The 15,350-nt window shown below is 37.7% G+C and overlaps 1 protein-coding gene across 19 annotated transcripts in view; it reads right to left on the reverse strand.

The window, feature by feature from the left end:
• Positions 1–15,350, reverse strand: part of LOC107377409 (adhesion G protein-coupled receptor L3) — a 410,636-nt gene that overhangs the window by 76,520 nt on the left and 318,766 nt on the right. For 15 of the 19 annotated variants that reach the window (XM_070547650.1, XM_070547654.1, XM_070547651.1 and 12 more), the window contains one exon: positions 12,395–12,433. The exons of the other annotated variants lie outside the window; for them this stretch is intronic. In XM_070547650.1, the coding sequence (XP_070403751.1) occupies positions 12,395–12,433 (39 nt within the window). The remainder of the gene's footprint in view (positions 1–12,394; positions 12,434–15,350) is intronic. 19 annotated transcript variants of the gene reach the window in all.

The following is a 15,350-nucleotide window of genomic DNA, read 5'->3' on the forward strand; positions in this document are numbered from 1 at the left end:
ACACCTTTTGACATTCAGCTCCAAGCAGAGGTTGATTCACTCTCAATTAAGGCGCTCTTTTCAGGCACTGACATTTTTTCTTGCCTTTGTTCACAACTTCAAGATATTTTTTTCCTCCTCGCCTTTTAGAAACACTGAAATAATAGTTCTTCAGGGTCAGAGAAGATGGGGTTGCAGTGGAGTGTCTTGTCTTTGCACATATAGAGGAGATACACAATGTTTTTTGTAAGGTGGTAGAATTTCTAACAAAAGGCAAATGACAAATATTCCTATCAAAAGAGGGTGGGATACATGAGGTCCAACGAACATTATAAGTCAAGTATTTTTAGTACCTTCGCGTTTTTAGAATAAGACGATGGTAAAAATGAAACTGACTCATTATGCATCATTTGGATGAAGCTAATCGTATTACAGGGATAACAAATACTCTGGTATTACTTGAAGTAATTCACCTACTATATTTCATTAGCCTGACAAGCCATCCTATGTGAATATATAGACTGGCCACAACCTATTGACAGATCTCAGTCGTAGGGCGAGATCTGCTGTTGTCTTTCAAACTGTTGCCGCATGCTATTGGACGTACTCACAGCTATGGATGTCAGTCAGTGGGACAGTCCACCATACTCTGTTAAAGATGCAAATACAGCATTTTTCTAAATAAAAGACTTGAGTATCTGCTCTTGACTCAAAGAAAAGCCCAAACGTAAATAGTACAAAGTTGATGCCAAAGCCGCCATCTTAGTTGTTCCGCTCCATTGCATCATCCCACCAAACCGATACAGCCATTTCAGTTTCCTAGAAAAACCATTTTCAGTATTTCATGCAATCTCACCGTGAGTGATTTGTCAGCACACTGAGTATGAGTTATAAATGATTGTCAGCCATCAATGCTGAATTTGAACCATTTGCATGTATGTCAATTAGACTTGATAACCAAATTTGATTGGGCTGACTTCAAAAGTCAATGCCAGAGTGCTGAGATCTTGGTAAATGTGTACTGCCCAGAATATTTGTTGTAAATGGCACTTATCAGATCACCGGAGGAACAATCACTATCTGTAATAATGTACTTTTTTGCACCACTTGTTGAATTATTAGATGTCACCAAGTTGTCCCTAAACACATGTACCGGTAGCATGTTTACCACGCAGAATGGAACATGAGTCGATTAAGTCCCACCACCTCAGGGGGACAGTTTAAATAACTTAAGGAGATGGTTTTGTTGTGTTGGATCACCATTAACGACACAGTTTCCTAAGATGATGCATCCATTTCTAGTTCATTATTTTTAGCCAAACCACATATTTAACTATGCAAAGTGGCTTTCTTTCAAATTCATAAAAAAAAATCACTTATTTTTGCCATTCTCCAAAAAAGCCATTTAACTCTGTAAAAGGTAAGCCATACCCACTTGGAAGTTGTATCACAAGGATGCTATTGAAACTTACATTTTGTTGTTTAAAAAGGAGAGAACATTTTGGAATCATAATGCCTATTATAATTGCCATTTATTAATTTAATTATTTGGTTTTACTTGCCTAGTTTTTAATACCCATCAATGTTTTCTTTGATTTCTGTGAGGCTTTTGTTGCTTTTTGGTTCCATTGTTTTATTTTGAAGTATTTTGTCCAAAAAAGGTTGTTGGCTGACGTAGAAGTTCGAAAGTAAAATGCCTTTATCAATCAGTGTGTGTCTCTCTTTTGCTGATGGATAAGTATAAATTAAGCATAAGGCTCCCATAAATACATTTAAAATATATTTTTTGATTGGCACGGCAACAATTAGGAACTACTATCATCATGTTATTATTTTAGTATTTTATTTAATCTGAATTGGTCCATCTTTATGTTTGATCCTCATTCTGAGAGAAATAGAACGTTGTTTCACTGATCACAAAAGGTAATAAAGTACTTCATATTTACAGGCAGCAAAATGTCAAAACCAACTTGGTAAGCTTGGTTTCTATAATAAATTCAGTTAGGCGTGTAGTTAGTGGTGCAGTTCATTTTAAAATGAAAATAGATGGGTTGAACCTGCACAATAAATAATATTAAATTGACTAATAGACTCCCAGAAGGCACTCATGCCATGACATTCTTACAAAGCCAGAGCTTGTTTGTTCCATTTTTCACTGACCAACCACATTGTGGATTCCTTCAACAAAACAGATGTTTTGAGACTGGATCTCTTCAAGATGCATCTCTTTTATTTAACTGTACATAATTTATATTTTTGGGTGTTATTAATACTCCAACTTTCAATCTTCCATACTGTTTATCTTTGATGAATGAATAGCAACCATGAAGGCATATAAAACCCTTGGACTATTATTTCCTGTTACATGAGAGTTGTTACTTAACCTGAGTCACCGGAGGAATGCTCCACTCTAAAAGCAGATGATGGCTGGTTGTGAAAAGCTGCAGCACACGGTCCATTTGTACCAACGTAGAAAGAACGGAGAGAAGGCAGCGGTGGACATTAGGGCTTGGCGGGATGCCAAGCCAAGCCGTGGTGTGTGCGCCTCTATCTGTGCGCTGATTGATGAAATGAACTCTGGGTCTAGGAAATTGATTCTGGCTGAGGCTGATCTGCCTCTCTTCACATTCTGGCCGGCTATGTGCACTTACTTTTTACTCCCCTGGTTTCTCTGCACTCCTCCCTTCCTGTTAACCGCTCGGTCGCTGTCACACGTGTCATGTGTGACATTGAGTGGTGATCCATGCTTTCGTTCTTTTTTAAACACAGAAACAGTTTTGTTTACCTGTTTGTAGCTACAGTTTCGCCGACGGCTGCCGGCTTCTTCAGGCTGATGCTGATGGTGGCGCGTCACTTCCTTCTCCGTTTATCTGCGGGCAGCAGAGGACGTTGTCGCCCTCTACTGCCCGCTCTCCCCTCTCCGACGATGCAGTCCCATGCGTGGTCCAGCGTGTAAACTCCGTCGTCCCTGTTCATGGTCCCACATCCACGTCTCCTCATCTCGATTGCTTCCTTGATCCATCTTTTGTATTTTTGTTGTTCGGTGGTTATGATCCGTGTGTTGTCCCAGTCCATTATATGATTTTCTCTTAAGCAATGATTAAGCAGTGGGACCATGAACAGGGACGACGGAGTTTACACGCTGGACCACGCATGGGACTGCATCGTCGGAGAGGGGAGAGCGGGCAGTAGAGGGCGACAACGTCCTCTGCTGCCCGCAGATAAACGGAGAAGGAAGTGACGCGCCACCATCAGCGTCAGCCTGAAGAAGCCGGCAGCCGTCGGTGAAACTGTAGCTACAAACAGGTAAACAAAACTGTTTCTGTGTTTAAAAAAGAACGAAAGCATGGATTTAGAAAGACACAGCAAGAACACACCTAAGATGTTCATTGAGTGGTGATCTCAAGATCAACGGACAATAACAGGAAAATGATGATATATGTTTTTTGTTTCCCTTTTCCTCTTTGTCTTCTTCCATCTAAGTAGATATCTCCTGGTACATTTGTGCCTGCTGCAGCTTTTCTGACTTTTACTCACTTTATTTTACCTGCTGGTCAAATCAGCAGTCTGCTCCTGGAGCCTGTACCTCTGCTTTAATATTTTATCAATCTCTCGCTTTCACAAAGGTGTGGGTGGTTGTTTCTGAGTTTCTATAGGATCAACTCTGTATTTTCTTTTTTTTTATCTTATGTCTTACTGTTTCAAGCCCCGAATCCACACACAACTACCCCGTTTTAACCTCAGCTGCAGAGAAAATCAGGCCTTTCTAGGATACAGACTTTAGTTAATGATGTGCTGTTGTTTCATATTATATGAACTTTTGATCACCGGAGAACATTTCCACAGAGGTAATGGTGTCAGTGGTAGAAGGGAAAAAAAGAAATCATGTCATGTCTTCTCTTCTTGGACAGAGGTAATCTAATTTTTTTCTTACATTAATATTAAACTACTGTCAGGAATTCTGCCCTGCACAAGTTTTAAGAAATTGTAATAAAAAGCATCACCTTTTGTTAGGCTTCTAGTTTGATATATCCTTGTTTTATATTTAATGTGCTTTGAAGCTTTTGACAAGAACAACTTTAATTTTTGTGTGACTTTACTAAGAGACAGGAAACAAGAAATGTTAGTAATCACTAGGTTTTAGAGGAAGGATGATAAAACTTTGGTTTACTTTGGGATGAAACCAAATTTAGGTCAGTCCTGTTCTTTTTTGTTTCTTCAATATATTTTTAACTAAAACTTAAAGAAAAGCATGTTTTTTTGATTAAAATTTGTACAAACTAATCTGATTAAAATTATTTAATTAAAAAACAAATACAACAGCTAAAAACAAATTAACACATTTTCAGTGATGAGGTCAGCTGACTCTACCATAACTCCTGCTTTATCGTATCTCACTGAGCTGTGACCAGTGGTGACTAATTCAAGATAAAACAGAACATTTCAATTGGAACAACACTGAATTTTTATTTACTATTACATATGTAAAAACTACGAAGAAATTGCTACATGTATGTGAACGATGTGCAAATTGTCTTGTGGCAAATCAGTCAAAAAGTGTACAAATTAGTTCCTGATCTTTTATTATTTTAGTTGTAAGGCTGCACCGGTCTTTTATCCTGTGTAATTGTGTTTGTTTGACTTTCCAAAGGGCCACAATCAGAGTTGGGAAGAGTACTAAAATTTCTTAAGTACAAGTAACAATACTTTGAGAGTTTTTTACTCAAGTACAACTAAAGGTATTTTACAAAATTTTTACTCAAGTAAAACTATTGTAAATAGAATTTACTCATTCTATTCTGTTTATATGCTTGTGTGGACCTCCTTTGACCTCCATTCATTTTAGTGACTCCACTTTGCCTAACCCATGCCCTAACTCTAAAAAAGGCAAATTCACACCATACCTCTAAAACCTGGTATTAAGGTGCTTAACATTGTGTGGACCAGCAAAATGTTCCCACAATGTGGAAATGTCCACATGTTACAGGGCAGTCAAAATTTGTCCACATAAACATATAAAAACAAGTACACACACACACACACACACACACACACACACACACACACACACACACACACACACTGCAGTGTTTTAGAATCATTTGAATTACTGATTTAACTACATTAAGCTGCTTTTGTAATAATTCAATCTCTTAATCTTGAGTAAATAAAGAAACAAGCTAAATCATCACATAACTTTGGCATCATTATAAAAAGTGTACACCCAGACCCCCATGGGTGAGACGCCGCGCTCATGCAGGTGTCTCTCATTCTGTTACGACGCTGCAAAGCACAATATTTTTAATTTTTCATTAAGCCTTTAATTAGTTTTTTACTCAGTAATGGATCTGATTGATGAATGAAATGACCCGCACTTGTATAGCGTCTCTCAGAGTAAGGACTCCAAAGCACTTTACACTACAGTGTGTCATTCATCCATTCACACACACATTCACACACTGATGATGGTGAGCTACTATGTAGCCACAGCTGCCCTGGGGCGCACTGACAGAGGCGAGGCTGCCAAGCACAGGCGCCACAGGTCCCTCCGACCACCACCAGCAGGCAAGGTGGGTTAAGTGTCTTGCCCAAGGACACAACAGCAGAATTCTCTGTCCGGAGCCGGGATCGAACCTGCAACCTTCCGATTACTTGACAAACCGCTCAACCTGTTGAGCTACTGCTGCCCCCAACTGATAGTCGGAAACGTTGCTCAAAAGTTTGGGAGCATTATACAGAGACAAAATAAAGGCACGTAGCGGGCAAACTCTGCAAGATGAAACTCTTTGGGAGCACATCGACAATGCACAAGCACCTTAGGAGGAAGCACATCATGGCAGAGAACAAAGTGTTGCCTCGGTAAGTTTACTTCTTGTTAGCTGCAGTGCTAACATAGATGTACTGTAGCATCACCAGTAGTGTTGGGGATTTTTTTACCTTTGGAACACATTTGTATGTCACGTATTTTTGCTCTAATAAGAAAAGGTAATGATTTATTTCATCCCGCTTCGTTACAGTGTTAATAAAGGTGATCCTCTTCAATGGGAATGAATAAACTTTATTGTCATTGAACCAGCATCCCGATACAATGAAATTATGGCACAATTCGTCCAAGAGCATACAAACAACAACACATAGGTAAAACAGGATCAGGCAAGCACGCGTAGGGTGACATGAAGAAGGGTATAAAAAGGCATCTCAGCCTTGCTCACGACAGCGGACAGAGCAGAGGTACAAAAAAAAACCTCAATACATAGAAGCCCTTATTTCAGACAGTCACAACATAAGATAATGTATGGGGGGAGATCTTCTGTACAACCAGAGTGAGTTTACAGCTAATTCACGCAGGCTTCCAGCCCCCGCTGCCCAGGAGTGAGAAGGAGGATCAAGGAGAGGGGCAAACACGTTGAGATCAAGGAGTGTGTGTGTCTGTTAAATGTTGTGTGACCATGCATGCATTCCCACATGTTCCCACTGTGTGAGTACATATTTTGGGTGCAAATAATTTTTAAAGTCCTCTTGAATTTTGAAATAACCTGCTAGAATAAACCAAAAGCTCAACCTGCAAGCCAATGGCTATGCACTACTTCTGGTATCTCACCAGATGTGGCTCACGTAATCATTTATACAAGAGCGGGTTCCGGAATAAGGTGGAAACAAATGTCATTTAACTTTATGTGATGCAAATATTGATTGTGTAATGGTCATCGAAATCCCTGCTCACTTTCTTGCACAGACTCTGGATAAACAAGATATTATGGCTTTATTTTTGACCAATAAAATTAGATGGAGGTGCATACGCCATATCTTTCTACAGTCTGGTTTGTTCACTTGTACATTGTCAATGTTCCCTTTTCTTTTAGGAAACCAGTGCTAAATGCTATCAGCACTTTGCAGTGGTCCAATTCAAATGTCTGGATGCAATGATGGGAAACCTACCATTTCCTTTGAACCATGTAAGGCTCTTTATCAAACTGGAGAAATTTTAAGAAAAAAAGAAATATCACCAGTTTTTACACCTCACTGAGCAGCAGACCTCTCTTCATTGTGAGCAGTACCAATCAATAAGACTACTCTTCCTGAATTCTGAAATGTTTTTCAGATGAGGAACTCTCTGTTTATAAGAGTGAGTTTTTCTTCATCTTTGGGGAAATGACTACCAGGAAAATTTTATCATCTCGTTACATCCCTTAACAAGGAGCCTCCCTTTTGTTTCGCCCTCTCTAAGGTCATCCTGCAATGCAAAACTCCCCCTAGTCTTCTTTTTACACTAAAGTGTCATTTCACAAGGGTCACACTTTAGTATCCTCCCTCTGTCTTAAAAAGTCACACTCACTTGGCTCCCACTGAGGCACAAATTGACATCTTTTCTACAGTATATTCCTACTTGCCTAAGCAGAAACATTCATTGCACGCTGTTCCCAAAAAGCTTTTGAAGAAATAAACCTCAGCTTCTATGTATGGCTTTGGAGTGACACAGACAGACATGATCACAATAATTGGACCAATGTAATGTCACTGTCTTTAAACAAGCTGCCATTAATGTGGCTAAAAAGGCGAAAGAGGCAAGGCGGCTGTTTTTATCATGTTTGTTCAAAATCAAAGGAGGCAGCAGAAAAACATTCCTACAGGGGATACACAGAGTTGATCATTATGCACCACATTGTCTTATCAAGGCCAAATCCTATTCAGAGGAGTCTAATTAGCTATGATACCTAGCAAATATGAGTTGTTTTAACTAAATTACTACCTAATGGCTCCCAATCCAGACAAGAATCCCTTCTTATCTGATTTCTACTTCATTTTGAACACCCCCTCCCCTAGACAGAACCAAATCTGAACTCCAGTTTTCCCTTGGTACAAACGCACATACTGTTTTTGGGGAGAACGTGCATCCTCTGAGCAGCTAGGAAACAGCAGAAGCAGGTGCATCTCTCATTTGCTTTGTATTCCTCTGCTAATCCCACTTATGTCAACCACAAGGGTCCTGTTGGAAAAAACATTGCACATTTTCCCTAATCAATGAAAGTCCCCCTCCAAAGGCGGCCAGCATGTGCACTCAATGCCTGTGTTTACCTGCAGCCACAGATGTTGCTCTATTATGTTGGTTCGTCAAATGAAAGTACTTCACTGTTGTTTGAATTTGTCAAGCTAGCAAGGCTAAGCTGTGTGTGCAGTCATCTTTATTAGTGCAGAGTAAACCCTCCAAGCCTATACTGTGCTAACAGCTGAAAATGTACCAAGAAAGGAGAAAATATTGAGTGAAACACCTCTGGCTTCTTTGGCTTTGCTACAAAAACAACATGATCAAAATACCTACATATTTTATATATCTACTGTGTAGAAGGAGATGACATTTAATGAGGACATTTTTGAAGGATTTAGTAAAACAAAGTTGAAAACTAAAGAACAACAGTAATGAATTTTAAAGACTACACATGGGCAAAGTTTCTTTTCCCAAAGGGTCATGTTGACCTACTTAAAACACTTTTTAGGCTTAGTTCAATTCTTTGAAGTAGGGTTCTGTGGAAATGTCAAAAATATTTAAACTTTTTATAGCTGTTTGAGCAACTTAAGTTTAGAAAAATGAAATAAACCCTGACCTGATTGACCAAGTAAAAGCTAGTCCCACCAGGGCTTTCTGCTACATAACGCACAGCAATGTAACGCACAGCAATGTAACACACAGCAACGTAATGAACAGCAATGTGACGTAAAGCAATGTGACGTAAAGCAACGTAACTCACGGCAACGTGATGTAAAGCTACATAACGCACAGCAATGTTATGCACAGCAACGTAATGTAAAGCAATGTAACGCACAGCAATGTAACATACTACTATGTAATGCATAGCAATGTAACATACTACTATGTAATGTAAAGCAATGTAACGCACAGCAATGTAACATACTACTATGTAATGCATAGCAATGTAACATACTACTATGTAATGCATAGCAATGTAACGTACTACTATGTAATGCATAGCAATGTAACGCACTACTATGTGATGCATAGCAATGTAACGCACTACTATGTAATGCATAGCAATGTAACATACTACTATGTAATGCATAGCTATGTAACATACTACTATGTAATGCACAGCAATGTAACGTACTACTATGTAATGCACAGCAATGTAACGTACTACTATGTAATGCACAGCAATGTAACGTACTACTATGTAATGCACAGCAATGTAACGTACTACTATGTAATGCACAGCTATGTAACGTACTACTATGTGATGCATAGCAATGTAACGTACTACTATGTAATGCATAGCAATGTAACGTACTACTATGTAATGCACAGCAATGTAACGTACTACTATGTAATGCACAGCAATGTAACGTACTACTATGTAATGCATAGCTATGTAATGTACTACTATGTAATGCACAGCAATGTAACGTACTACTATGTAATGCACAGCAATGTAACGTACTACTATGTAATGCACAGCAATGTAACGTACTACTATGTAATGCACAGCAATGTAACGTACTACTATGTAATGCACAGCAATGTAACGTACTACTATGTAATGCACAGCAATGTAACGTACTACTATGTAATGCACAGCAATGTAACGTACTACTATGTAATGCACAGCAATGTAACGTACTACTATGTAATGCACAGCAATGTAACGTACTACTATGTAATGCACAGCAATGTAACGTACTACTATGTAATGCACAGCAATGTAACGTACTACTATGTCATGCGTAGCAATGTAACTTACTACTATGTAATGCATAGCAATGTAACGTACTACTATGTAATGCACAGCAATGTAACGTACTACTATGTAATGCACAGCAATGTAACGTAAAGCAACATAAGGTACTGAAATGTAACTCATAGCAACATAATGTACAGCAATGTAAAGCACAGAAACGTAATGTACAGCAACGCAATATACGGCTACGTAACGCACGATAACATAATGCACAGAGACATAATGTACAGTGACGTACACCAACTCCAAATAAAAACGTATTAGTGTTACCACGATTACTTTTAAAAAGTAATCTATGAAAATAATAATAAACATATTAAAATTTTTAACCTAATAGGTGACTTTCTTAAAAATAATCAGATTAGAGTAACACTTCAAAAATAATGCATTACTGGTATCAGTGGAGAAATCTTAGCATTTTAAACACCATTATATAATTGTATACATTTTTGTCAGATTGAGATGCTAAATTGATAGACAGCTGTGCATCAACAATGAGTGAAACTTGAACCATGGGAATAAGGTACTAAAGTATACTTATATCCAGCTTAGACTGAGAGATCACCTAAAGGCCCAGGAACCCTTTGCAGGTGTTCTGGATTAATTAGCTGATTAGAGTGAGACACTTTGAATCTACAATATTGAACCTTTTCACAATATTCTAATTATCTGAGATTATGAACGTGGGGTTTTCAAAAGCTGTAAGCCATAATCATCACAGTTCTAACATATAAAGGCTGAAACATCTGGCTTTGCATGGAATGATTGTATCTCATGTATAAGTTTCACTTTCTAAGTTGAATTAGTGACATAAATGAACTATTGTACCATACTCTATTTTCTCAAGTTTCACCTGTCTACCATTGTACACAACATCACCTTACTTGCAAATAAACCCAAAGTAAAGTCTTACAATCTTTTATTTGTGTTACTGTAAATTACTAAATCTTGAACTTTATCTACTACATTTTTTTTTTATTAAATATGTTTTATTTTTCTGTGAATTTTTGTCATTGATGTTGTCACTTAGGTGACTTCCATGCATAATAGTCCACTGGATCTCTGTCTTGACCTTTTGGTGGCCACTCATTATTATTTATAAATGCAGGAACCAAATCCTAGATGTGCTGTTGTAGTTTTCTGTGGCTAATGCTAATGCTCTCTTACACACAGAAGAGATTTCCATCTTCAGGGAAAAGTGAGACCTACTTGATTGTTGCATGACTATACTAGTGAAACTAGTTTTCCCATTGAGTTTCTATTGTAAATTTGATCCCTTAGGAATGTGGGTATGCAACTCGAAATTTCAGTAAAATATAAGGCACTTACAGTCCTGCTGTTCGGCCAGTGCAAATGCTAACTAAATTTTAGAGCACTTCTAATCTGTTCTCTCTTTGTTGTACTCTGTTACAAAGGTCATGGAGGCATAGTTTTGTTTATCCAAATTAGTATATTCATAAATGTAATTAACATTGCTTTGTTTTTATTTGAGAACATCAAGATCACTTATAACTTTCATTATATTGATATTGGATGTAGAGTCTTTGTTTCCTTCCATACTATTATGTTTGAACGGGACAATAAATCTTTCAAATCCATTAATTCAAAAGTTTTTCATAATTGTGGTTTGCTGTTAAAGGTTACTTGTTTTTGGTGCTCAAAAGGAAACCCCACAAAACAACAATTTACAACAACAAAACAAACAATTTATCTGTTTACTATAATGAAATGTAATAAAATAAATCCATTTTCACACTGGCGTGGACAATTATGAGTAAAATAATGCATTTTAATTTGATTAATCAATCAAAATGAAAACTAACAAGAGTTGCTTCTATTTCCAACAATTTGCATTTGTTTAGAAACGCTTAAACCACCAAGCCTGGCCTTACACCACCTTCCGCTCACAAACCCATCTACACACACTCAGCCACACACAATCCCTACATGGCACCTGCATGTCATTGCACACCCTCTTGAGTATAAATAACAAACTGCCTTCTGACATGCCTCCAAGGAATAAAAGCTGAATACATGTTGCTTAACACGAGTGCACGTATAAACCAACATCTGGCTCTTATGTGCATCTTAATTCAAGCCATCTGTATGGGAGACAGGGACATCAACTTTTTCTGCAGTTCTCTTGTCAAGGCAGAAGTTTTTCTGATGACAACTTAAATGTCACCCATGGGATGAGAAAATCACTCCGTGGAGTAAGAAATGGCAGAGAAAGGCTTGAAAACCCACCCTGTAAATTAGGACATGCATATATTATGCATCACTGAGAAGTATAACCTGCCATTTGGTTGACTTAGTCGTTAGAAGTTGACACGCTGAGGTCACTTCTCTCTCTTCAGCATGCATTACAAGTCTGACGGCGTTTGACAAACTCTCAGATGAAGAAAGGGACTGTTGTGACAATCACAAGCAGGCAGAAGCAATGGAATGATGTGCAGAATACTAAAACGATGACAAAGGAATTTGACCCTTTGATTTAGGCCTTACCGAATGCAAAACTGTCAAGTTGAGCATCAGATATGTGCCATTTCAAAAGGCCAAACATCAAAATCCAGGGTGAAAATAACATGAATGATAATAATGACAGCACAGTAGCCACGATGAGGTAATGAAGCAAGCACTTGAGGGAAAACATTTCTTCCAAATACCTGAACGTAAAATCGGCACGAACGTTCTCTCTTCTGCAGCTGCAATCCAAAGAAGAAGGTAGAAAGAGTTAGCAAGAGGTCCGCGACACACACAGCTTACACCCCAGTCACATTTGGAAGACTTTGGATGTTAAGGATTTATTGTAAAATAGTTTTTTTTTTTTTTTTTTTTTTTTTTGCATGTTTATCAGTAAATCCAGTCTGGAAGTGACAGATTTGGATAATGGTGAAGTAAATCTAAAAAGTAAATCTGAGGGGTTCAATTTAGAGACCTGTGATGAATGTTCTTTGCTCCAACACCTCTGTGTGTGCCACATATTTAGTAAATCCAACTAGAAGTTGAGACAAACTTAAAACATGTAAGATTAGGTAATTGTTTTCTTCATGGTCAGAGTGTTTGAACAAGCTTAGGTTGGCTCTTGCATGTCGCTCAGAACTTGGAGCTGCTTTCGCCATCCGACAGATTTATTGCTCTGATCTTTGTGGCTCACTTCTCTGCAGAAGATTTCTGAAGCTCTGTTAGAGCGACCACTTTGCTCAGCTTTATCGGACCTGAAGAGGAGTCCTGGTGTTTTCACACTTATTGCATTTCACAATCACTGAGGTCATTGTGCTCCTGGGAGTGCTCAGAGGTTTAGAAATGGTTTATAGCTTCGCCCTGATCCATGCTTCACCGCAGTTTTACCACCGAGGATTACAAAGAGTTGTTTGGACTTGATGGCTTGGTTGTTTTTCAGACAACTGTGGGATTTTTAGAGACACCGGTGTGACAGTCTAAAGTCGATTGAACTAAAAGCTCAAAGACATCCCTCAACACATTATAACAATACTGTTGCTGCTAATTACATGTGTAGTGGAATATAATATTTAATCATCATGTTTTTGTGGGTTGATTAACACAAGTCAGTTAAAAAAAATGTAAACGATCTCATTAGTTGGATGTATTAACTATGGTTTTGGCTACAGTTCTTTGTAAAGTAATAATCTTAATCTAATCCCCAGACATACATTTTAAGAATAAGTTATAAGGCTCTTATGGCTGTTTTCAGAAATGTCTTCATCTAAAACCACATTTTGAAAACGTTAATGTGACGATGCCAGGCCTGCCCGTGGCACTGTTAGTGCTTTAACAAAGGCACGCTAAAAACAGCAAAGAGCCGTTTCTCAATACCCAAGGACAATAGTACGTTCTTGTGTGCTTGACAAGTACGATCTTGGTTAGTATAAACAAGAACGTCCGTTCTACGGAGTACAGGAGGACAAGGATGGCATTGGGAACAGAACCATACTCTACTGTGTCAGGGCAACAAGTGCCGTTTCATGCTACGGTTAAAAAAATCTACCTCACATCAAAATAAAATGTCTAGTTTTTCCTTTAAATTACAAAAAATACAAATAATTTGTATAATTTTTTTTATCTACGTTTGATCAAAAATGATCAAATATTAGCATTCAAAGCACAACTATTTAAGGCAATGCTGGTTTTATTTTGATGATGGGTTAGCTAATTAGCATTTTGAGGGATTGTGAAGAGTCTTGAAGACAAAAAAAATATACACAATATATTTTACATGTTACACACAATTATTATTACAATAATGGACACATTTATGTCTGTTTTTCTTTTATATAAAACACTACAGTTATGAACTATCTCCTCTGACATTTGGAGCATTGTGGGATACTTCGCTGTCCCAAGTCCACAGAAGGATGCACTGATGCATTCTCGATAAAATGAGCAGAAGAAAAACACATCTATTAGATCCATTTATGAACCTTCTGAATTTCTACAGCATTTTGCCAACTGCTTTTAAAGTACAGAAAACCATAGATATCTTTGTCTACGGGGTACAAACACAAAAGTGGAAGAAATGCTAAACGCAGAAGCAAAAGGCAAACGTTTAGTTTGGTTTTAGTTTGGTTTCATATTTTTCCTTTCAATATCATAACACAACATACCTTAGTGTGTTTAAGTAAGTTTAAGCTACAAGGAATCAATGCACCCCCTAGTGGTTGGCTGCAGAATAATGCTTTGGTCCCACCCACTTTGCGCAAACAGGTGAAACGTTTTTCTATTTGAAAGTAAATTGCACTTCAGATAATTCATTTACTGCTACTGAACTTTCCTATATGCCTGGTTTTAAATAACTGCTTGATGCCTAAAGAAAAAGCCCTTGGTAGTTTCTGTAACTGGTATGGTTTTTGGCAGAGGTCATGCTAGATATTTTTGTTGTTTGTCATTCAGACTGACAGTGCTTAAAAAAACTGGTCATAATCGTTTTTTTTTTTTTTTTTTGCCCATCCTTTTCATTTCTAAACAAAAATGTTATTCCATAAAATTCAAACTTATTTTTAAATAATAATTAGCCCAAACAAGCTGACCAGAGTGCCCTGGTATTATATTAATGTTGCAATTAAACAACTAAACCAATTCAAACTAGTTCTTCCTCCTTAAGTCTAATTTTATTTAAATGTAAGCATTTGACTATAAACTGTAAAAACAAAATAACTTTGGAGTACATGCTTTCTTGAAAACATAGGTTAACCCATGTTAATTAACAACAAAATAAAAGGAGACCAAAGGATAAGCTGGGGGAATTTCTCTAATGCTCTTAAACATGAATTCAGTGCCATAATAGCTGAAAATGTCCATTAAAGAAATTCCAGTGAGAACGCTAAAGAGCTCATTAACATCTAAACTTCCTTCAATAAGAGAAAATCCCAACAGTAATTCAGCACACCTGAAAAATGACATAAAACTGAGGTTAAAAAGAAGTGAGGTTGGTGCTGCCAGGGGAATAAATAACTCTTGATGAGGTCTAATAAAGTCAATAATGCCAGAGGATGGGCTGCTACCATTCTAGATTCCAATTAGATTAGCTCTATAAGCAGCAACTTCTTAATAAAGGAGCACACTCCTCTGGAAAGTGTCCCATCTTCACCATTGGCCGGTAAA

The sequence above is a fragment of the Nothobranchius furzeri genome, chromosome 2, assembly GCF_043380555.1.
Source record: "Nothobranchius furzeri strain GRZ-AD chromosome 2, NfurGRZ-RIMD1, whole genome shotgun sequence".
NCBI classification, from domain to species: Eukaryota; Metazoa; Chordata; class Actinopteri; order Cyprinodontiformes; family Nothobranchiidae; genus Nothobranchius; species Nothobranchius furzeri.